At 37.0% G+C, this 24076-nt stretch overlaps 4 protein-coding genes across 4 annotated transcripts; 3 read left to right on the top strand and 1 right to left on the bottom strand.

The window, feature by feature from the left end:
- The first annotated feature begins 3774 nt into the window (after nucleotides 1-3774).
- On the top strand, nucleotides 3775-6537 carry LOC140772547 (pentatricopeptide repeat-containing protein At3g26540). The gene has a single exon (XM_073114672.1). It carries the CDS (start codon nucleotides 3805-3807, stop codon nucleotides 5827-5829), a length of 2025 nt encoding a protein of 674 aa, XP_072970773.1. The 5' UTR covers nucleotides 3775-3804; the 3' UTR covers nucleotides 5830-6537.
- A 146-nt stretch (nucleotides 6538-6683) lies between these two features.
- LOC140772548 (pentatricopeptide repeat-containing protein At2g13600-like) lies at nucleotides 6684-9118 on the bottom strand. Its single transcript, XM_073114674.1, has one exon. The coding sequence runs from the start codon at nucleotides 9031-9033 to the stop codon at nucleotides 7276-7278; it is 1758 nt and encodes a 585-aa protein (XP_072970775.1). The 5' UTR covers nucleotides 9034-9118; the 3' UTR covers nucleotides 6684-7275.
- A 2910-nt stretch (nucleotides 9119-12028) lies between these two features.
- On the top strand, nucleotides 12029-13278 carry LOC140772208 (uncharacterized). Its single transcript, XM_073114152.1, has 2 exons — nucleotides 12029-12792; nucleotides 13050-13278. Exons 1-2 carry the CDS (start codon nucleotides 12104-12106, stop codon nucleotides 13108-13110), a joined length of 750 nt encoding a protein of 249 aa, XP_072970253.1. The 5' UTR covers nucleotides 12029-12103; the 3' UTR covers nucleotides 13111-13278.
- Nucleotides 13279-16014: 2736 nt separating this feature from the next.
- On the top strand, nucleotides 16015-23746 carry LOC140772508 (TOM1-like protein 3). Its single transcript, XM_073114608.1, has 10 exons — nucleotides 16015-16241; nucleotides 16422-16538; nucleotides 17948-18026; nucleotides 18121-18219; nucleotides 18305-18418; nucleotides 19474-19625; nucleotides 19897-19978; nucleotides 21509-21594; nucleotides 21687-21935; nucleotides 22770-23746. Exons 2-10 carry the CDS (start codon nucleotides 16432-16434, stop codon nucleotides 23551-23553), a joined length of 1752 nt encoding a protein of 583 aa, XP_072970709.1. The 5' UTR covers nucleotides 16015-16241; nucleotides 16422-16431; the 3' UTR covers nucleotides 23554-23746.
- The last annotated feature ends 330 nt before the right edge of the window (nucleotides 23747-24076 follow it).

Below are 24076 nucleotides of genomic sequence, written 5' to 3'. Positions count from 1 at the left end.
TTTAGATTAGGGAAAAAAAAGGAGTAATTTAGGTATTTTAGTTTGAATTTAATTTTGAAATTGACTCTGTTAAGTTATAGAATTCTAAGAAATGTATTATATATAATATATATTATATATTAATTTTTTGTTTATATAATATTTTTCAATTTTTTGAGAATTATATTCCTATTAAATCGGTGTGGATTAATTTAAACCCACATAAACTCATTTAACATGGTTCAAGATTATACTTTATTAAAACTATATATGTTGTGTCTTAGAGTTTAGTCTATAATTATAAGTATTATCGAACCTGCTTAATCGTTGAACATATTTATTATAATGACTTGATGAATGAGTACTGCACTTATTAGATCAAATCGGCTCATCATTGTAGTTTAATGGTTGAATCTTATTAATTATGACAGAAGTTATAAGTTTAATTCTCTTCATTGACATTAGATTAATATTTAATAATATTTACTAAGCTTTATATGGGCATAATTTGAACCCATTGCAACTTATTTCTTGAAAACATAGTATAATTATTTAATTTATATATCAAAAAGAGTTAACACCATTGTCTGAACTATAATTAGTCTATGGGTTAGTGATTTAGTAAATGACAATACAATCTCAATGACAACTTAGAAAGAAGAATGCAAAGATAAGCACTGGTGTTTAGCAACATTGTACTGCTAAGATTAAGGATATATTATCATACTACCACACATCAAGCTACACAAATTGACCAAACCAAGAAACCCAATAACTTTGCTCATGTCATGCAAACATCACTCCTCCCTTCTCCTCCCCCCCATTGACAACTAATACAATGATCAACAGCCTCCACTTGCACAGTGAGGTTGTGGAAATAGGTGCATCACAACTATCACTTGAAGGAGAAGCTAAGCTATGAATATTATATATATACATCTCTCCTCCTCCTCCTCCTCCTCCTCCTCATGTTTGTGCCATTGCTATATATATGCCATAAAATTATAGCAATCATTGCTAAGTCCAGGAAGATATACATCTTCTTTTATCTCAGACATCAAGCAAGAAGGATCACCCCCCCTCCTAACAAAGGAAGAAAGAAAAGGCTAAGTCCACCACTTTAGGGTGGTTGGTTGCCCCACTAGAAGGTCTCCTCTCCCCCTCTCTCTCTCTCTCTCTCTCTCTCTCTCTCTCTCTCTCTCTCTCTCTTGTGATGCAGAAATGATGCAATAATTCAATGAAAAGGTGCCTGTTAGCATTTCTCCATGATGGTTGTTGTGGAGGATTCAGGCTTTGATTTCTAGTGCACTGTACCCACTTAGAGGGATTGGCATCCATTTTGGATGAGTAGTGTTTCTAGTCCTTATAAAAATACTACTCACTACTATAATGTCATCCTAACTCACTAACTGCTATAAAAACTTAAAATTTTATATAATACGCCTAAGAAATAGACTTAACTTAAACAACAAATGCTTTCCTATTTAATTGGCAAAATAGATTTGACAAGATTCTAACTGAGAATCTCTTATTCTGATACAATATTAATTAGCCAACTACTCTAGAAACTTAAATTATTAGATAATAATAGTTTTTTCTTTTTTTTCTTTTTTTTCTTTTTTAAATTCTAATATATCAACAATATATTACATAAGAATACCGTGGGTAAAACTATAATACATAGAAAGACGGTGATTATTATATGAGCCATAGAGTCAGGACTACATCCTAGCATATACAACAACACTGCAAAGTATTTTCCAATTTTAATTATAAAATTGAGGCTCTCCTGGGAAACTTGACCTAAGTGGTTAGGGCAACCAAAGTCTGGGTGGTGAATTTGGTGGAACTGCCATGCCATTAGAGCTAGCCATGAGTTGGGGTGATTTTGGATGTTGTTCATGTCTCCACATGCTCTATTAATTTCATTTGTGGATCATGTGAAGCCACTTCCATGTCTTCTGCTTTGTTTTGTTCTGCAGCCCTTAGTGGGAGCAAAAGAAGGAAGAAGCTGGAATGCTTGCAAGAAAGTGGTGATACTTCCAAGATGTTTATTAGTAATTCTGTAATTGTGATTAAATTATTATTACCATCATGGGTTATTAAAAACCTTAGAGGTAAAATTTTGTGGTTAATTATAGAAGAATAATCAACAATTTTAGTAAAATTAGTAGGTCCCTATAATCAAGGCGGTCGCAGGGTTAACTCCGACCCTAAATGAAAGTAATAAGGGTGGAAAAACTTGCTTCGTGTCTTAGGCCTAGAGCGATATCTCAATAGCATTTAGTTTAAAACAATAGACGATTAATAGCCTAAACTAGATGATTTACTATATTGACTAAAATTTAATGTACTTAAATGTGTACCTAGAGAGAGTTGATCTTTTCTCTACCTCATATTCATTCTTAGGCTTTTGAATGATTAAAAGCAAAACTATGGAAGCATGAAATCATATTTGAAGTTTATAATTGGTACCTTAGAAATAGTTGAATGGGCCTGATCTAGCCAACCCATGGGCAGTGATTGGGCCAGAGGACTATAAGAATATTTGTCCTATAAAGATATTTCTATTAGTATTTTTTAAATCATATTAAGTTTAAGGAAAAGGAAAAGTAAAGGGAAAAGAAGAATATCTTAATCAAACTCATTTACCTTAGTAGGTCACTCTAGAAAAGACAAGAAGAACTCAAATAGGTCTTTGAAACTTGTTTACTTAAATGAGTCACTACTAGTCACATATAAATACCACATTGAATTCATCAAATAGAGTCATTGTATGAGATAACAATTCTAATTCATAGAGTGTGCAATTCTTGATACTCATAACATGTAAAGATAAGAAATTGTCAACAATTTTAGAAATATATTAAAATACAATTGTTTGCTAAGTGTATCCTAAATCATTAACCATATTGACCATTGTTAATATAATAATTTAGTAATAGTTTATATGTAGCATTGTTTCAATGTGGTCTAATCCGTGTGTATCATTTTAGGCACTAATTAAATGTGTATCAATACATCAATCGGGTGCATTGAACAACACTAATATTTTTTGAAAGAGAATACAGTGAATTGTTAGATTTGAACGAGCATAATTAGAGTTGTTAGATATGCATAATTGATACGTTGATGCTCATTTAACAACCTGCCTAGATTGACTTATGGCTTGCACCGAATCCCAACCCATTTATATACTCATTTAACATACCATCTCTTTTGAACCAAAACGAGCTACACGAGAGAGAGAGAAGCAAACGAATTCCAAAAATTTTAGGTTTCAAGGCACATTTCCTCCTACAAATAGTCTAAATAATAGAGATAATCGCTCTTAGACCTTTTTTTTTATTATTACTATTAACGATCATTTTCTCAAATTTTTTTAGTGCACATAGCTATCGAAATTATTAGAAAATTCTCAAATATCTTTTTCATTAGCCCTCCGCTTCGATTTTTGTCCATAAATTATCACGTGCCTTACATGTTAAGTAAATTTATGATATTTATTTCTTATTTTGAAGGAAAGAAAGAAAAATACTGGTAGAGGGTTTTTTTTTTTTTACTTTTTTTTTATATCGACGTTAAATAAATATTTTTAATAGTTTAGAGAGTTTATGCATTAAAAAATGCAAGGATGTACGTGAAAAATAGAAAATTAAAAAAAAAAAAAAGGTTTCCAATACAACTATCTATGTTATATATTATATTATATAATTTTGTTGGAATAAGCCATGAGACTATGCCACGTAGGACGTCCTAGTCACACTAACCCCCACAAAGTGTAGTAATAAATCTCACCGTGCGTATCTAGAGATCTTCCTCTTCATGGCGTCCAACTCCAACGCCATCTCCCTCCTCACCCGCCTCCTCGAAAACGCCTCCCTCCTCAAACCCAAACGCAAACCCTCTCTTCTCCTCCCCTCTTCCTCCTCCTCCATCCTTGCTCACCTCAATTCCACCTCCTCTCCTCCCTCCACCTTCCACCTCAACCGCGCCATCGAGTCCTTAGCCGCCTGCGGCCGCATATCCGACGCCTATGACCTGTTCGACCAAATGCCGCACCGAGACGGCGGCTCTTGGAACGCCATCATCACCGCTTGCGTCCGCAACGAACGCCCCCGAGACGCGATCTCCTTGTTCAGGCAGATGTATGGAGAAGGAATTTTACCTAAAGATGTCACCTTTGCCTCCGTGCTCAGCTGCTGCGCCGACCTCTTGGAGCTGTCGCTGGCACGGCAGATCCACGGACTCGTTTTGAAACTTGCGTTCTCCTCAAATGTAATTCTTGGTACCTCTCTTGTTGATGTTTATGGGAAGTGTGACATTGTTGACGAAGCGAGGAAATTGTTTGATTTAATGCCGCACCCAAATGCCATATCTTGGAATGTAATCATTCGGCGGTATCTTGAGGCAGGTAGAGGAGACGAGGCGGTGGCTATGTTCTTCCGGATGATTGGAGCAGGTATTAGACCTTTAAGTTTTACTGTTTCGAATACGTTTCTTGCTTGTTCGGATATTTTTGCACTGAAGGAAGGGTGCCAGATACATGGGCTTGTAGTAAAGATTGGGTATGAATGTGATGTTCTTGTCAGGAAGTCACTCTTGGAGATGTATGCCAAGTGCGGGGCTATTGATGATGCTCATAGACTGTTTAATCTCTCTGAAACAAAGGATGTATTCTTGTGTACTTCAATGGTGTCTGCTTATGCAACCTGTGGAAGAATTGGCGATGCAGAGCTGCTCTTTGAAGAGATGTCAGACCGCAACATAGTCTCCTGGAATGCAATGTTGGCAGGGTATGCACGAAGCGCTTGTTGGGAAAAAGCAATGAATTTGTTTCAGAGGATGAGGAAGGAAACAGAAGAAATCGACATTCTTACGCTTGGTTCAGTTTTAAATATCTGTGCTGGGCTATTTGATCTTGAGACAGGAAAACAGGTTCACGGATTTGCTTATAGGAATGGCTTCCACTTGAATCTCTTTTTGATGAATGCACTTTTGGCTATGTATGCCAAATGCGGGTGTCTGAGAAATGCAGAGATCATGTTCTTCAGGATGGATTCACAGAGAGATAGATTTTCATGGAATTCCTTGATCTTGGGGTATGAACACCATTGCCAGAGTGAAAAGGCCTTGGCTGCTCTCAGGGAAATGCTAAGGGAGACGACTCCTAATGAGTCCACATTCAGCTCTGGATTGGCTGCTTGTGCAAATATATTTATGCTTGACCATGGGAAGCAAATTCATGCATACATGATCAGGAAGAGATTTGAGATTGATGACATAATCAGAGCAGCACTAGTTGATATGTACTCCAAATGTCGGCTGATTGATTATTCTGTCAAGGTTTTTGAACAGAAGAAATCAAGTGATGTAGTCCTCTGGAATTCAATGATTTTGGGATGTGCTTACAATGGAAGAGGTGAGTATGGTCTTGAGATATTTGAAGAGATGCAGAAACATGAGATTAGACCAGATAATGTCACTTTCCTCGGTGCTTTGCTTGCCTGTATCAGTGAGGGATATGTCAACTTGGGTCAGCGTTATTTCATTTTGATGAGTGAAGAGTATCAGGTTGTTCCTCGTCTTGAGCATTACGAATGCATGATTGAACTCTTTGGCAAGCATGGCTTCATGGTTGAGCTTGAGAATTTTGTGGAAAGTATGCCATTTGAGCCGACGACTGCGATGTGGACAAGGATTTTTGATTCTTGTCGAGAATATGGAAACAGAGAACTGGGAAAAAGGGCTGAAAGATGCATTAATGAAACTAACCCCTTGAATCCAGTTATATTTGAGGTCATCCCAGAAAGAGATTCAGTTCCTACAGACTCAATAGATTGCAGTTAAATATGAAGTGAGTTTGGCACTGATATGAAGAAATCATTGAAAGGCCTGTATGTGGTCCATGCAGAAGTATGCAAGGAGACAGGACATTCTCAAGAAAATGCACGAGCTGCAGAAGCCTCCTGGTGACTGATGAATTGGAGTTGGGCCGTCCTGAAGAATACTTGTAACTGCAGAGTTCTAGCCTTCAAAGATTGAAAGGTGCCACAACTCTTGCAAGTGCAATATCAGTTAGAGTGCCACATCTATGCTACAGCATTAAGTCTAAGTAGTTGTCAGAGCTGGGTTTGTTAAACAAGAAAATCATTGTTGTTAATGGTCATGATAAGTCATGATTGAAGACCAGAAACTGTAAATCTTGACCATTCTCAAAATATGTTCAGATGATATATTGATCATAGTCCTCCACTATGCAACTTGCACAAAAGGAGGGCACCGAAGATTAAAGTTCATGAGAATTCAAAGGGAGATCTTGCATAGTTGTATTGTATCATATTGATGTTCCAAGTAATACAGGAAACAACTGGTAAATATCATGACAAACATGGGTCTGCTGTGGTCTTTCAGATTAGTATCATTTATTTATGTGATACTTATGATCGTGACGACAAAGACCAAATGAGCTGTATTTCTTTTTTCAGGCCTCCTGGGTCCAGAGTTGTATTCCTCTCTTATTCTATAAAAAATCATTTACTCAGAAAAGAGGTAAACTCTTGAATTTCAAGATCTCTTTGTTCTACATTCTCCAGTTGTTTTTAACATATTTTCAACAAGAGAGAATGTATCTTGCTTGTGCATCAGCAAAAGTTAAGTTTTCGACATGAGAGGAATATATTGGAAGAACCACGAGGGCAATTAGATCAATAATTGAAGAGGAATTAATTCATTAACAAATGGTTACAGATAATTATGAAAGAATGAACTAAGAATACAAGCCTCGAAGTATGAACAAAAGAAAGAATGAAAGAGTAAGAAGAAGATACAAAGGTATGGCTTCATGCCTCTATGATGGGAATTCTCCAATTTCTAGATATCTTGGGCAAAAAAACACAGCAGATCTAGTCCTTTCCTTCTTTTTTGATGTGCTACGTATGTGTTACATGTGCATGACAGAGCCCCTCCAGAATGAAGAACAGAGTGGAAAGATGGAGGTAAGCTTCAAAGATCCTCTTCTCGCTGTTAGCATACATCACAAGTTTCCTCAGTCTAGAAATATTATCAAAGAGAGTAATCTCATCCAAACCTATGTACCCTTTCCAGACCTCAGCTTTCTATTAAGGTGCAATGGCAGTTGATAAATTAATGACCAGAAGTTCAGAATATCTGATTATTCCGAGATTTCTCCTAGGATAAACACCCTATGACCATGAAACGCACCTGCCATGTGCATTTTACTTCTCACTGATCTGGTTCGTAAAGGAGCATATTTACTTACCCAGTTGAAAGCTCTCACAAGGTCAGAAGCTTTTTTTCTTCTACAGAATCTCTTATTTCCTTCATCTGATAAAAAACAGTAGCAAGCATTCCATATATCTCCTCTGTTTCACAGTGAGACTTATCAGCAGCTACAAATATATGCTTGACACTCCTTACCTCAATCCAACTGCAAGCTTGGTCCTTCCTCAAGCCCTTTCGCTTCATTAGCACCCTAATTCGTCGAGCATTGTCCCAGTGGCCTGCTGCTGCATAAATGTTGGACAACATCACATACCTTGCCCCATTCTCAGGCTCTAACTGAAAGAGAGACTCTGCAGCCCTCTCAGCAAACTCCAAATTTCCATGCACCCGACAAGCACCAAGAAGCGCACCCCACGTCCCAATGGTAGCTGACTCTCTTAAAGTAGATGGCAAACATTCTATAAACTCCATTGCCTCTTCAAGTTGGTGGTTCCTCCCAAGAGCATCAATTAAGGCAGCATAATGCTCTGGCCTTGGTTGCACACCATACTTCTCCATTGAGTCTAGTATCCTACGTCCTTCGGAAACTAAACCTGCATGGCTACAAGCTGTCAGCACAGCAAGGAACGTGACATTTGTCGGTGTAACTCCAGCTTTCAACATCTTTTCGAATGTGGCAATGGATTGCTTTCCATGACCATTCTGAGCAAACCCAGTGACCATAGAGTTCCAAGACACAAAATCCCTCTCATGCATCCGATGAAACACGGCAACAGCTGATGCCATATCCCCGCATTTTGCATACATGTCGATCAAAGCATTGTGGGTGAACAAATTGAATGGATCCAATCCAATGCAACCTCTCAAGATGAAACAATGCATCTGTCTCCCCCGTTCAACCAATCCCAACTTCGCGCAAGCGCCCAAAACCGACACCAATGTGAATGGTGTTGGCGCCACTTTCTCCTCCATCATCTTCTCAAACAGATCCAATGCCGCTTCTTCCTTCCCATTCTGCTCATGCCCGGAAATAAGTGCTGTCCACGATATTGAATCCCGTGCTGGGATCTGCTCAAACACCAAAACTGCATCTTCAACCCGACGAGCCCAACAATACGCTGCAAGCAACGAAGTCCACGACACCGCATCCCTCACCACCATCCGATCAAAAACCTTCTGTGCATTATCTGCATCCCCACTCTTCCCATAAGCATCGATCATAGCATTACCCATTATAACATTCATCTCCAACCCAGATACAACTAAAGCACCATGAGCCTGCCGCAACGGCTCTAAAGCACCCAAATTAGCACAAGCTGTCGCGACGCCAACGACAGTGAACCGGTCAATGACAATGGCATCTCCCAAAGTCCGATCTTTAAGCAAACAGGAGAAGATCTGCAGTGAAAGGCGGTGTTCCCCGAGGTGGGTGAGGGAGGAGATGAGGGTATTGTAGGAGACGAGGTTTCTCTGGGGCATTTGGTCGAACAGGTCGAGGGCGGAGGGGAGATGGGTCAAAGAGCGGGAGAGAGCGGCGAGAAGGGTGTTATAAGAGTATGGGTTCTTGTGAGGGAGGTCGAGGAAGGCGAGGAGGGAGGAGGAAGGGGAGGAGCAGCGAGAGTAGAGGTCAATGAGGAGGTTGGAGAGGAGGGTATGGTGGGAAAGAGCGGTCTTGAGGAGGAGAGAGTGGACGGCGCGGCCGAGATGGAGGTTTTTGGTGGAGATGGAGAGGGTGAGGTGGGAGAGGAGGGTAGGGATGGCGGTGACGGTGACGGTGGCGGTGGCGGTGGTGGTGAAGGCGGTGGACATAGTGGGAGTTGTAGTGAGAGGAGGAGGGCATAATATTTTTTTGGTTGGGCGGGAAGTTAGTGATCTGATGGCTAATTAGGGGCTGCCAACTGGACTGAATGTATGAATTTCCTACAACAAGGCTGCAGTGAATCCGTTCTTTGAAGTAATAGTGCAAAACACCGTTGTTGACTCTGAATTGATTAAAAAAAACTTAATTAACTAACCAACCAACTTTTGTAGAGTTGGTAAATATTCTTCTCTCAACAATTTGGCTTAGTCGATGTCGTTAGTTTAGAGGAGTAGCTCTACCGCGTTCGAAAAAAAGAGCTTATTTAACTACCAACCAACTCTACTCTTGTAGAGTTTGTGATAATTAAAACAAAGTTCGAGGAATTTTGTAATTAAGCCTATTTCTAATATCCTATCATTTCATATATTTATAATAATTATATTTTAATATTTATAAATTGCATCTTATATTTTACAAAATACTTATAGAAAATTCAGCTATTTTTTGTATTCATATAATCCTAAATACTTATATATTCTTGATATAATTTCATCCACCTAAATACTCATTTACCTCACCAAGAGGCTTAGGCCTTGGGGGTAGGGGTGGGATCAAGTTTGGGCTAGATTTTTCGGGTCGATTGGGTTTAACTATTTATTCATGGTTCGACCCACTAATCACTTAGGTCGGGCTAGAATAGCTTGTTATAGCCCACTAGCTCATAAGAGATAGAATCTGATCTGAGCGGAATAGGTTGAATTAAAAAAAATATTATATATTATAGGACTAAGCATAATAAGACTTCATGAAGATATTTGAGTTATCTTTCATAGAAATATAGTTATATATTAATATCCAGTTTACTAAATACCAATGTAAAACTAAAAATAATAAGAAAAGACATGCATAATAGGTTGAGCCAAAGGGCATGCATAGCGGGTCGGGCTTTCAAACCAAATAATCACCTCTAAATCTATCTAATAAATGAGGGGGAAGCTACTGGGATCATAAACCCTCTCTATTTGGAGGGAAGTCATACTCTAGCTCTACCATAAGATACCTTCACTCTCAAGGACTCATTGACTTTGCTATTTGGAAAGGTGTGCTCAAGGTTGCCCTCCACTTCTTTGTTGGTTCCTCCTTTTACTCGAGCAGAGGGGATGATTATATTTGGTTTTGGTTTGACTGTTACGTAGAGGATGCTTCTCTCCAATCCCATTTCGTCGTTGCCTTTCTTTCCTTCTCCCATCATTTTGGTCTCCGTAAGGACCTCGCCAGCTTAATATGGCCTAGAAGGATGACCATGATAAGATTAATCCCAGAGGTAGACCCAGATTAAAAGTCCTCTATGAGGTTGCTGGTGACCTCTCCATATGTGATGTTCCTTCTTCATCGTCTCTTTCAACTCTCTTCTGGTTCAAAAACTCGTCCAAGTTGGATTGCTCCACCATCCTTTGGAAGATACCTCTACCCTCAAAGTGAAGACATACTTTTAGTTGACTATTTCCGACAACGTCCATACAAGAGATCTCTTTGCTCCTTTGCCACTCAAATGCATCTGTTGTCAAGCTATGCTTTACTTCTGCCATTCTTCTCTAGCTTTGTCATCCCTTTCGTCATCCCTTCCCACATACTATTCGCTTTGGAGGAGGAGGAGCTTCATCTGAGGCCACCTTCACAGAGCTGCTAATCACCTCCTTGGACTATTATGGTGGTGGATTCTCTGCAGAAAGAAAGAAGCCATAGAATCTTTAGAAGAAAGACTTTGACTTACATAGAACTCTCCATCTCCCTCTCATACATCTGGAGGTAGATGAGGTTATTATTTTTATTCCCTTCTCTAATGTCCTCTAATGACTTTCTGGTTCGTCTCCTCTCCAACCACACCCTATTCCTAATTCAATTAATACATTATTTTCTTGACTAAGAATTAACAAAATTACAGCTTTATTTAGCTTGGTGGGTGGAGCTGGAAGTCAAATTAAAGCTTTTAATTTAATTCCCAGATCCACTTCAAGATCCTAATCCAGTGGCTCCTGCATCCTGCCGTTGTCTGCTTAAGATTAGGACAGGAACATCTAAAACAAATTAGAAGTCTCAAATTGAAAGATAAAACAATTAGAAAGTACTATTTGTCCCTTTTAATTTCTAGAATAGCTGGTGGGATGATGTTCTTTCTTTAATCTTTTCGACTACCAAAGGTCAAATATACGTTTCCACCGGGTTGGCCTAAACGTTGATATGCTGAGTCATGGATTCATTAGGTGATAGCAATTATTGCTTATTAAAGAGCTTATTTTATCCTAACCTTAGTGTTTAGACATTAATATTCTGGGTGGAGAAATAAAAGTTAGCCAAAAAGGAGAAATAAAGGAAACAATCACATATTACATTTATTGTAATTAGAAGCTGCTATACATTAATTCAAGTTCTATCCATTACTTGAGCAAAATATAAAATTAAAAAATTAATTCTATTCATTTCTTTAATTTAGAAATTTTGGCGGAGAAGAGTGTCAGGGTTTGTCTGGACCTTTAATTTGGTGTCTTTGGCTTCGTTTACATTAGAAATAAGATTAATTTGGTATCTTTATTTTAGAAAATTACTATGAATATTTTCTGATTCGATACAAAACATGCTGATGGGATAGATATTAATGTAAATTAGTAACTGTGTTAGCGAGTAGAATAATATGTAATTTTGATGAATAATATTTATATTTAAAGAATTTCTCTAATTTTATTGTTATAATCATTGCAAGATGAAGATTTAGTTGATGCGTAGGATTTATTTTCTAGAATTAGCCATCCAATTCCTCAAAGAAAATGGAAACACTGCCGCTGTTCTTGACCAATTGCACACGCCCACGTGCGGCCTCTTCTAGAAACCGACGACTTCTTCGGTTATAGTTTCCAACCGTCGTCCGACATGCAATCGATCAAATATTTCGTACGTAATCACGACTCTCTCGTCTTCAAACTAGAGTTATTAGCCGTTGAAAATTATACACATAAATGTATCCCGTGCTTCCCCCCTTTCTCTTCCTCTTTCTATCGAGATCTCTGTTCTCCTCCATCAATGGAGTATGACAAGTGGGCGGAGAGGATTAAGTCCGACCAGAGTCAGTTCGTCAAATCCACCGGGACGATCAAGTCCGGCGCATGGTCGAGGAGAGCTCCCACGAATCCCCAACCCAGGCCGATCGCTGCTGCTCCTCTCTTTCCAATCCGTGGCCGGATAGGCGAGTTCAACCATCTCCATCCATCCCCTCGAGCTCAGGCGATCGAGAGACACCGCCACGAGATGCTCGAGATGGTCCGGGCCATGCCCGAGGCCGCCTACGAGCTCTCGCTCAGAGACCTCGTCGAGTCTCAGCCGGCACCGACGCCGGCACCGACGCCGAAGCCCGAACCGGTATTGCCAGCAGTAGAGGAGGCCCATGAATCGCCCAAGAATAAGGAGGAGGAGAAGAAGGAGAAGAAGAGAAGGATAAGAAAGCGATACTACCTCGACCCAGACCTGCTTGTGAAGCTATTCATGCCGCTGGCCATGGGAGACAAGAAGAAGAGGTTGAGCACCTTCAACTCAAGTGCGAAGATCTCGCCGAAGCCGATGGCGGCGGAGGGGAAGAAGGATTTGGATCACGGACAAGGTTGGAAGATTAAGACTGAGAAGACGATGGTGGTGATCATGAGCGAGGAAGGAAGCAGCACTACCAGCAGCAGCTCAAGCAGTAGTATTACTTCCAAGATGAGAAGCGCAAGCAGGTAAAGTCTACTTCTTTGAGTAGATTTCTATGTCTTGATAGGAATTCTTTTTAAAAAAAAACTGAGATAGCAGTATGCTCTGTTCTTCTCTGCTCTGTTTCTCTAATTAGTTTTTTTAAAAAAATTTGGTTATAAATTAATTGCATCTTTTTGAAGAACAAAGTGTTCTTGATCAGATGATAATTGAACAAAAATAAAAGAATAGTTATGCAAATGTTTCAGATCTAAGAGTGTAAAGTCCTCATTCTTCTCTGCAGGAAAATGAAAGGATGCTGCTCTTTCTTCAAGACCAACAGAAGCAAATCCAGGGAGAGTTGAAGGCCATCACTCCTCTTCAGAGAGGAAATATGGAAAATATATGTGTATCATATTATGTTATATTTTCCCTTTTCTTTTCCTTAGTATGTTTTTGAAATGAAGGCTCTGTACCTAAACAAACACTGTGTAGTAGAGAGTTATATATATATATATATATATATATACATACATACATAAATGATGCACAGAGTTGAGAAAATTAATATAGTTTTTATTTTGTTCAAAAAACTATGGAATTTCTTGAATATGTGCTTGAAGTATATTGTTGATTTGTTACTTAATAAGTTAAACTTTTGGATTAACTAGCAGATGTAAAAATATAGGGAAAATTATTTAATAAATCGAATTGAATTGGTTGTTTAGGATAAGAATAGTAGATGAGCTAATGTCTGGGTTTATGGCTAAGCAATTAAGGAAAATTAAGTTAGTGAAAAGGGGGAAAAAGAAATAGAAGAGAATGTTGGAAATTTGTCATGAGCTAAGTTATAAGTGGGGCCCACACGTTATTAATGATGGATTAATGGTAGAATTAATCTAGCTCAAAGAGTATTTTATTGTCATATATTCTCCTATTCAAATTCATGAAGAGAAGTGAATATAAATTAGCTTTAAACTAAGTATCATAAAAGAATAAAGATAACTAAGTTTAGTATCATACTAAATAATTGAGAAATTTTAGTATTATATATAAGTGTCAAACTACTTATGGGATTTGGGCTCAAAAAAGAATACCTATTTTGTGAGTAAATGATGCTGCACAAATTAACTCAGACACGTGCATCGCCTGACTTGGTTCGGTTCGGTTCTTGTGCGAATCAAGCCCAAAAGTTATTTTTTACCTAATACATGTTTGAATATAGTCTAGTTCAAGTCGAGTTCAATTAAACCCAAAGTGGTGTATTCCTTCGATTAGAATAGTTAATTAGTTGGTTGGTGAACCCTTAATGGTATATCTCGTCACAAAAAAATTGTTAACCGGTTCATATTCGAAATAATGTATTTATTCGTAACCAGATCCAATCGTTCACATCATTTCATCAAGCCTGTTTAATCCTATAAATAGGCTGTTAGTTGTATTATTTTTTGCTGAACTTTGTTCATTCAATTCAAGTTTGGTTAAAGTCTTTTGCCTACATTTGAGAGATTACAACATCATTCAAGTTCGACAAGGCATTCGAATAGCTGCTTCTTTTTAATACATTCTAGAAGCAATTAGTGAAGTACAAATTGGTCTTAAGAAGATAATGTCCAACACTAAACTCGACTATACCGAATTTTACATTATATAATTAATAAGTTAATTTAATGTATTTACTTATTTTGGATCAAATTTATTGTAACTTTGAAAATTAGATTATTACCGTCAAGAGAGAATATGAGAGGAGAGGAGAGGAGAAATTTAAGGGTAGAGAAATATTCTCTTTCTCGGAAAATAGAGAGAAAGCGAGGGAAAGAACTTTTCATCCTTTCTCATCTTTTTCTCTTATTATTTTCTTAGAATCTTACATAATTATCACCGAAAACTTTTAAAATATCATAATCGCCACCAAAATTACCGTGTTCTTTTAAAGATATCATTTATTTAATTAAATCTAACTAATCATAATTAAAACCAACTTCGATAAAAGAACTATTTACCCTCATATAAATTATTAAAAATACTTTTAAAGCTATCCGGTATTATACCTAACACAATAATACAACAAAAATACATCTTATTTTAAGTGTGATAAATTTTTTACTCTAATATTATGTTAAAATTAACCACAATGAAAATTCTAAAAGAGTCAAAATCTTTTTTTGTGACAATTATAATTTTTTTGGAAGTTTTCAGTGAGAATTATGTAAAAAATTCCACTCTTTTTCTCTTTTTCTTACCAATCCATAGAGAAGAAGAAGGAAGAATTTGAAAAGATAAATTAAAGACTTGCATAATTTCTTCTCCTTTTTTATATTTTTTAATTATCTTAGTAAATTTTTTATTATTTTTTTTCTCACCAAATGGAAGGAGTGGAAGGTCTCTGGAGTCAATCCAAGTAATTGGCCACAGACAAAATTAATATGTGGGTCGGTTGAATTCAATTCTCACAAGTAACACCAAGTGGGACGCAGCAGCAGACCCATGGATGCAGGAACTTCCTGCATCCAGGAGTTTTTCTTATCTTTTTAAGAAAAAAAAGGCAAATCTATTAATCAACTTCGCCGGTGGTTACAGTCAACACTATTTACATCAGCAACCAAAATAGATATTGAGCGAGGGGGGAAAGAATAGAAGAAACGATTTCCTACTATAGTTTACGAGTGAATCAACCGACTGATTTGCCTTGCCTTGCGGTAGATATGATATAAAGATAAGAAAGGAAAATCAGATAAAAGATACATGCTATCATCCGGGGGGGAGACCTTTCAAGTATTTCTATTTGCATAGAAGAAACGAGTTTAAAATTTTAGTAATCTTAAAATTAAGCTCTTAAAAACGGAGTGCGTCTGGTTTTTATACTACATACATATATTTCTATAACGGAGTGTGCATAGTTTACATAAACTATGTAAATTAGGTGAAGAATATTAGAATAATTATAAATAATATTTTAAGGCCGGCAAAGATAGCTTACTAATTTAAAATTTTATTTTTCTGGTGAGAAATATTAAGACTAATGAAGCATATTAATTTTAACATAAGGGTATAATGAAATTTACCGAACAGTAATTTAGAGAATATTTAATTAATTTTATAAAATTAAACAAAAATTGGGATTTCTAATTTGTTTTGATTTATTTACTGAAATTTAGGGGTTTCCTACGACCAGGGATGCAGCCGATCCATTTCGTTGGGGGGAGATTAACCAATTCAAGAAGAGTGTGCAACGGGAAGTCCAAATCTCTCTCTCTATCTTCTCGTTGGTCTTCAACCACGGGCGACTTCTTTCCCACTATAAACTCCACAATCCCATCTCTCTCTCTCTCTCTCTCTCTCTCTCTCTCTCTCTCTCTATCTAGGCTTTTAGATTCTTGGGGAACACCCGAGCACGATCTCCTCTCTCTCCACGATTCGAATCCAGCAGTTGGATTCTTGTTGGTCTTCTCTTGACGATCTTATTCTTTCGACATCGATCGGCGCTTCTTGCTCGGTGAGTTTTACCTTCTTTTTTTCGTTGTTATCTTTGGGTTTTGATGATTGAATGGGGAAATGTGAGAAAGATCTTGACTTGGGGTTTGTAAGGGTTTTTGAGAGGCTGTTGGTTCTAATCTGCGTGAGATTAGGGTTTCTCTTACAAGGGGAATTCACATTGTTGGGTTTGGTCTTGTAGGTGCTTTCTGATGGCTACTGCAGTGGCGTGGGTCGAGAGCGCGACGAGCGCCACGTTGATCGGTCCCGATTGGGGGATCAACCTGGAGCTGTGTGACATTATTAACATGGATCCCAGGTGACGACTCTTGCTGTCTTTCGATTTCTTGATCTGTTTGATTTGGTACTTTGTTCGTCAAAGTTGTCTCCTTTTTCTGTATCTTGTTGTCTGGTAGGTAAGGAGATGTTTGATTACTGTTTGTGCCTTGTGCACCTGAATTTAATGTGAATTTGCTTTTGCATTTGGACTAAAAGAAGGGATTTTCTAAATATTTGTAAATTTATATTGTTTACACAAGTTGTAAGAAGTGGTAGGCAGTCATCTCTAATCTGTTGTGAGGTTGACTGCCTTCATTAATTTACTTCACATTAGATTAAAAATATTGGGAAATTTGCATATGACACCCTGCCTTTTAATGAAATTGTGATTTACACCCTATAATTTTTACTATTTGCAAGTCAAGTTTTATGATTTAATAAATATATGTAGAGAACACTCTATTATTTGATCTGCTGATTGTAGATTAAGTTAACTATACTAGAAAGATTACGAGAATACCCTTAGCTAAGTTATGTTTATTCAATTTAACCAAACTCAATATAACTCAATCCAATCCAACTCAACCAAACCCAACCTTTACCTAACTGATATTAGATTACCAAATCCATCTCAACTCAGAACACAAAATGTCCTAGAATTTGCTCATTTCAATTTTCATGTGGAGGAGAAGAGAGGTTCTTTTTATAAAAAACTAAAAGCCCAAGCTATGCCTAAATAAAAATCTAAGCTATATCTAAATAAAAATACTAAACCCAAGTTATACCTAATATGTGGAGAAGAAGATAGAGTCACTAGAGGAGAAGAAAATCCCTTTTTTTGATCTGATCTAATTTGCTCAAGGAGGAAGAAGTAATTATGTTGTATCCAAAGAGAGGAAGAGAGAATAAGGAATAGAGAAAAAGATGAAGAAGGAACTAAGAGTATTTTAGTCATTTTTAAGAAATATATTAATTTTGATGGAATATTCTTATCTGCCCAAACGGTGTTAATTTAAAACTTTTAAATCTAACATAAGATATTTTCTACACATATTTAATAAATTATAGGACTCGATTTATAAATAGTAAAATTGTAGGGTATAAATTACAATTTCGTTAAAAGACACTGCATCATATATAAATTTTCCAAGAATATTAGACGTTACAAATTAAATATTAATAACTTCTTCAGATATGAATTGTTTCCCCCCTTGAGTTACCATGATGTGTCCTACTTTTGATCATATGTGTTGTATTCTGCTTCGAGGATGCTTATAAAAGTCCTTAAATCTAAACTATTCCATATGCATATATGGCATTGGCGTGTTTGTGTCTGATCACCAAGAGAATTTCATATCCATTTTTAAGCTTTGCATGATTGTCATTACATTATGCTGTTTGCTTCTTGCATGTAGTAATTAATGTTTGTGAATTTTCAATGAAGTGCAGACAGACTAAGGATGCCATTAAGCTGCTTAAGAAGCGTCTAGGAAGCAAGAATCCGAAAATACAGTTTCTGTCTCTCTTTGTGAGTATATTGCACTTCCTTTTTATATAATCTGTTAGCTATCTATTCTGTTTTGCTAATAATATTTCTTTTCTTATGAAAATTACTAATTCAGGTGTTGGAGGCTCTAAGTAAAAATTGCGGGGATTATGTTCACCAGCAAATTGTTGACCGTGATATATTACATGAAATGGTGAAAATAGTTAAGAAAAAGGTAGGAGTCTTTACCAATCAATACAACTTTACGAATCTACATCCTCCTCAGGTCTATATCAGTTTCTATAAGTTTACTTGTGCAGCCTGACTTAAATGTGAGAGAGAAGATATTGATTCTGATAAACACATGGAATGATGCTTTTGGAGGAGCAAGTGGAAGATATCCGGAGTACCATGCTGCATACCAAGAACTGAGGGTATAGCATACATCTTGTTCTTCCATTCTCCATTTATGTCTCTACATAAATGTTTTCTTTTCCCCTGCTGTTCTTTCAATACTTTTTCAACTGTGTTTTCCCATGTTTATCTTTTTGTGTCAGTATCGTCCCCGTTATCCCTCTATCTTGTTGAAGTACTAGTTGGAATTACCAGGTTTACTCTTTTCATATCTGGTTTTTTCATCTAGTAGTGATGGCATAATGAAGCCTGCCTCCATTACCTCTTCGCTGTGAAGCTTATCTAGGACATGCTTTTTATTTACATTCTCATATTTTGGAAAGAGCTGCTAAATCAATATATACATATGCTATATATATATATATAAATGGTAGATGGGTTAGGGCGACAAATGTGATGTATGTTCCATAGAGTTGCATTTCCTTTCGCATTGATATGCTTTTTAGTGTAATGGCATTTTCTTATTTGCTTAAATTTGTCAAAAGCACCAATACTGGGTGTTAGTAATATAATTTGTATTATATTACCAAGTCTCTCTTTTATATAGAATGTATTTGGATATACTTATGCTATACTAAACATGATTTTGATTGGCCTATAATGGGGAGATACTAGAAATAAGAATTTGAAAAGTATGGCTTCAGATGGTAGTTGTATCATTTTAACCTCATGTGATTGAACTTATCTTACATTAAAAAAAAAGATACATAAAGAAGGAGCTTTACTTTATATAAGTTATACAAGTTTAAATCTCTCACATTATTACAGATATAAATTTTATTGATGGAATTTAAGTGGAAAGCTGAAGAAATTTGTGTATTTGGATTCACCTATACAAGCAGTCTTTTTGAACAATAACTCATGTTCTTGCAAGTTTAAAGTTCGTATTTTAAATATATTTATTCGTATTCTCCTATCTTCCATATATGCCTTTATTCTGCCTGCTCTGCTTCTCAGTAATATGTGGATCTCATCTTTTAGCTACTTCAGCAGACATCTTTTTCTCATGGCTGATTTAATTACATCGGTAAACTAAACCATGGCATAGCAGAATTTGATGCTCTTGTTTCTATAGGCTGCTGGAGTAGAATTTCCACCTCGTACAGATGACACGGTACCATTGTTTACCCCTCCCCAAACTCATCCTGTGGGGCATCAGTCTGCTGAATTAACCTATGAAGATGCTGCTCTAGAAACTTCTCTTCAATCTGATGTTAATGCTCTGAGGTATCTTATTGGTATCTGCAAGGTAGTTATTGGCTTGTTCACGTTCAACCTTGTCTTTTGTAGACTCTTGAGCGTAGCCTGGTTCTCTCCAGCTAGGCTCATTTATGTCCCCTCGTTGTGTTTATGTTTTGATAAACCAACATTTTCGACAGAACCTTATCCTTAATTTAGAAACTCTGAACCACTGGCAAAATGGCTTTGTGGCTTCCAACTTGGATCTTTTTACTCCGACATCGTGAAGGAATAAACTTTTCCTTTTTACTTTATGCAGCTCAGATGACATTCAAAATGCTCGAGAGATAGCAGATGTATTAGCTGATATGCTTAATGCTTTGGATCATAAAAATCCTCAGGTAGTTTTCTCCTGTAGATTGCCTTGGAATATTCAAAGGCCATTATGAAATTTGACATTTTTCTTACAGAATTGTACATTGAAAAAACTGTCCGTGTTTGTTCAAATGATTTATCTAGGATCAATATGTAAATTATGTAAACTAGCTTCCATTTACTACTAAAAGTTCTTATGGTATTTTCAATTTTATTGGCGTTGATGTTTAGTTGATAGTTTTGTCCGTTTACCAATCCGAAATAATTTGAACAGCGGCAGTGAAGATATTGCTTTCGGAGTGATCTAGTTTTTGCAGAATTACTTTAGCAAGCCTTTTGTCATTTGAGTGCACTTGTTACTTTCTTATAGAGGTTTTTCTTAAAACTAATTTAGGAATCTGCTTAAGGACAACAAGCATCGTTTAGAAAAAAAGAAATGCTCAGTAGAGCCATGATGGCTTAGCAAGTATACTTGTCAAAACTTGAGAACAATGGAAACATTAATGCAGGAGTGAATAATTTTTTGTCATTCGCTGCAGTGAAGTTAGGTAACCTTGGTTGTTAGGGAGCTTGAAAAGGAAAGGCAGCTGAAATTTAACTGAAAAGTCTGAAAGAAGGATAGTAGGAGATTTGGTGATTTTCAAAGATAAAAAATTCTAGAAGCAAATGTGAAACTTGTTTTATAAGTATTAGTGTAAGACTTGATACTATGGCTTAGTAGTAGATAGGACGAGTGAACATGCACTTACAACTGAGTATTTTTAGGACGAACCTTTACTTCATGTGATTTTTAACAGGTAGCAAGTATCACAAGGTTTCCCTGATTTTCAATATGGTCAGAGATAATATCGATCTATTCTCACAGTGCATGTACTTTGGTGCATGAATCTAATTTATTTAGTTAGTTTTTTTTTCTATTGATCATATAAAGCCACCTCACCTAGTACTTAAATAGTTAAATCATTCTTGATATTCAATTCAATGAACAATTTGTCTTTCTACTTACTGCCTTGTGGACCCAAAAAGGCGACACTTTGTCAAGGTAGGAAAATAAAAAAGCAGGGCCTCTTCCTCTTTCCATGAGTTTGTTCGAGGTCCCTTTGCTAGAATGCAAGTTATTGGTTCTTCATATGCTAACCCATTGTTTCACCTATCATGAAGATGTTTGTCTACTGGTTGGTTGGCAACAGAAGGATCTCTTGATTTTCGAAGATAATAGGCTCCCTTGCTCTCAACATGGGCAATTTTATTGGGAGCAAATGGTCACATAAATAACAGTCAGGTTTTCTTTGTTAATTACTGTAGTCATGTTTATTTGAATAAATATGCTCTGAAAAGCAATCCAAGTCATAGTTGTGTTTTGGAATTATGAAGGCTGATGTTATTGCAAAACCTACTTTCATAGTTACATGAGTTGGCCCCTTCCAGCAGTGACAGACACCAAGCAGCCTAATTGATTAGCTGGATTGACACTAGTTTCTGTACATTAAAAAAAATAGTTTGACACTTCTGAATCTGAACTATTTTTGCAAACTATAACATGCTTCTCATTGCAGGATCTAAAACAAGATGTTATTGTTGAGCTTGTAGAGCAGTGCCGCACTTATCAAAAGCGAGTCATGGATCTTGTGAATAACACTGTGTACGGATGTAGTTTATGTTTATCTATTCTGAAAATATTATCCATTGGAACTATACCATTAAATTGATAATTTAACTGTCGCTGATCTGCAGGGATGAGGGACATTTATTTCAGTATTTGGCTTTAAATGATCACTTGCAGCATGTACTTGAACGACATGATAACATAGCAAAAGGAAGTCCTCCCACCAGCGGAGCATTAGTGGATACTTCTGTCCCTGCTGTTAATGTAAATCAGGGAACTCATACTGGCGGAACTACACTGGCGTCCGTTGCCCCTATCATTAATGTAAACCATGAGGACGATGAGTTGGAGGATGATCTTGCTCAACTTTCGCGCAGGTATTGTATTAGGTTTCTATATTTTCTTATGGAGCCTTATTCTTTCAATGGATGTTGTTCTTTTAAGAAAGTTGATAGGAGGAGGAAGAAGAATTGCATAGATAATAAACATCTTATTGTAATAGAATTTTTTTCTTGTCAAGTAGGAATTGTAATCTGTATAAGATGGAGCTGAAATAGTATATTAAAACCCACTGTCACCATTATTAATAATCATGATCATGTTATGCATATTCATTTTGTATAACATGTTGTCGCATTGGCAAGAAAAGTTACCTCACTGTCCAATTGGAATGCAAGGTAATGATCATCCAATGGTGCATTATTGTCGCGACTCTCTTTATTGGAGCATTTCAAACCTCTCCATGGAAAGGTTGCAAATATTCTCCTAAGAGTAAATGCTATCTCTGAAAGTGCTTGAATTCAATTATTATGGTACATATAGAGACACACAATGATGACCAAGCAAATGAAATATGTCTTACGTAGTCTGTTTGTAGATATTTCTTCATAGGTGCTGAATGTGTGCGCCTTAAGATTAATGTCTTCATCTTGTAACACCTACATGGTGCTGAATGTATGTGTCTTCCCACAGGTCTGTTTGTAGACATTTCTTAACTGCTTAGTGGACTGTATTACAGTTTAAAATCATGAACTGCATTCTGTAGCATACACATTAGTATTCTTATTTCTTAAATTGGTGCCAGACTTCCATCATCTAGTTGTAGTTGCCAACGTTTATTCTATAAATGCTAGCCATTTACATGTCTCAAATAATTTGGTGAGCAAAGTTTGTGTGCTTAACACTTTTTTTTTTTAACTCCATTATTCTAGGAGTGCAAGGGACAGTGCAGCAGGGCAGAGAAGGAAATCTTCTAATGAGAATATATACACAAGCCCTCTGATTCCTCCACCACAACCGTCATTAAAGAAGCCAGTTGGCATGGAGTTAGGCGTAGTCGATTTTCTCAGTGAAAATGCCTGCAGATCAGAAAGACCATCTGATGCCCTCCCCAGCGCACCTTCTCAGTCCGACTTACCTTCTCCACCACCATCGTCAAAGAAACCAGTTAGCACAGAGGTAGGTGTAGTCGATTTTCTCAGTGGGAATGCCTACAGATTAGAAAGACCATCTGATGCCCACCCCAGCACACCTTCTCAGCCCGACTTACCTGTATCTTCCCTTCCCGCAAATAGCATCTCAACTCCATCTGTGTTCTACAGTCTACCCAAATATGACAAGCCTGTTCAATCAACAAAGAGTACTGCAGTTGATCTTCCAAGGGCACCTTGGGAAACACAATCTGCTTGTTCTTTACCTCCACCTCCTGCAAAATATGGTCAAAGGCAGCAATACTTTCAGCAGCAGGCTTTATCTAGTGGAAAGCCAGGACCAACTTACAATGGACTGCTAACACAAACTCAAAACTTGTCTCTGGGTGAGAGAAACACTAATGGTAATCAACAGCAGATCCCACATCATTTGCATGGTCAGGACACATCACCCACAACCAAACAAGGTAAACCTGAGGATTTACTTTTCAAAGATCTGGTTGATGTTGCAAAGGACAGATCATCTCCTTCATATAAGAGACCGCTAAGTCGTAGAACTAGATGATATACTTCCAGCTTTGACGTTGCCTAGTACTTATACACTTGCTTCACCAGGTTTTTTCTACGAAAGAACAGGAATCCTGGTTTGTTGAATAAAGAGCTGAGTTTAGCGTGTCATAGGTTTCCTCGGTTGATTATTTTGTGAAATATGTACATCTTTAGCTTACCATTTTATGAGAGATATTTTATCTTGTTCATACTTGTGACTTGTCACGTGTCATGGGTCATGGTTTTTTCTACATCTCCTGACGTCTATCTCATGGTGTGATTATGCTTTGTGTTATTGAGTGTATATGAGATATCCTGCTTCTATGAGGTTGCCAGTTTTCAAGCTTAATTGTGAAGCATTTCAGAGTACCTATAGGTATAACTTTTTTGAAATATCTATCATCCAGCTATAGCTCTATGGTGAGACCAGTCTATTACAAGTTTCAAATCTCTCTAGGGTTTGAGACTGCCATTTCATTTTCAGATATATGGATTGGTTGGCGTGCTTGATTTTATGTATCCAAATACTTGTGCAATAT

Source organism: Typha angustifolia, chromosome 12 (genome assembly GCF_048772165.1).
Source record: "Typha angustifolia cultivar Huaian chromosome 12, ASM4877216v1, whole genome shotgun sequence".
In the NCBI taxonomy this organism is placed as follows: domain Eukaryota; kingdom Viridiplantae; phylum Streptophyta; class Magnoliopsida; order Poales; family Typhaceae; genus Typha; species Typha angustifolia.
This window is presented reverse-complemented; position numbering and strand designations above follow the sequence as displayed.

Coding starts and splice junctions, on each gene's coding strand:
- LOC140772547 (XM_073114672.1), top strand. CDS start 3,805: ATGGCGTCCAACTCCAACGCCATCTCCCTCCTCACCCGCCTCCTCGAA.
- LOC140772548 (XM_073114674.1), bottom strand. CDS start 9,033: ATGTCCACCGCCTTCACCACCACCGCCACCGCCACCGTCACCGTCACC.
- LOC140772208 (XM_073114152.1), top strand. CDS start 12,104: ATGGAGTATGACAAGTGGGCGGAGAGGATTAAGTCCGACCAGAGTCAG. Junction 12,793..13,049: donor AAGATGAGAAGCGCAAGCAG/GTAAAGTCTACT, acceptor TCTTCTCTGCAG/GAAAATGAAAGGATGCTGCT.
- LOC140772508 (XM_073114608.1), top strand. CDS start 16,432: ATGGCTACTGCAGTGGCGTGGGTCGAGAGCGCGACGAGCGCCACGTTG. Junction 18,220..18,304: donor TGAAAATAGTTAAGAAAAAG/GTAGGAGTCTTT, acceptor TTACTTGTGCAG/CCTGACTTAAATGTGAGAGA. Junction 18,419..19,473: donor CTGCATACCAAGAACTGAGG/GTATAGCATACA, acceptor TTGTTTCTATAG/GCTGCTGGAGTAGAATTTCC.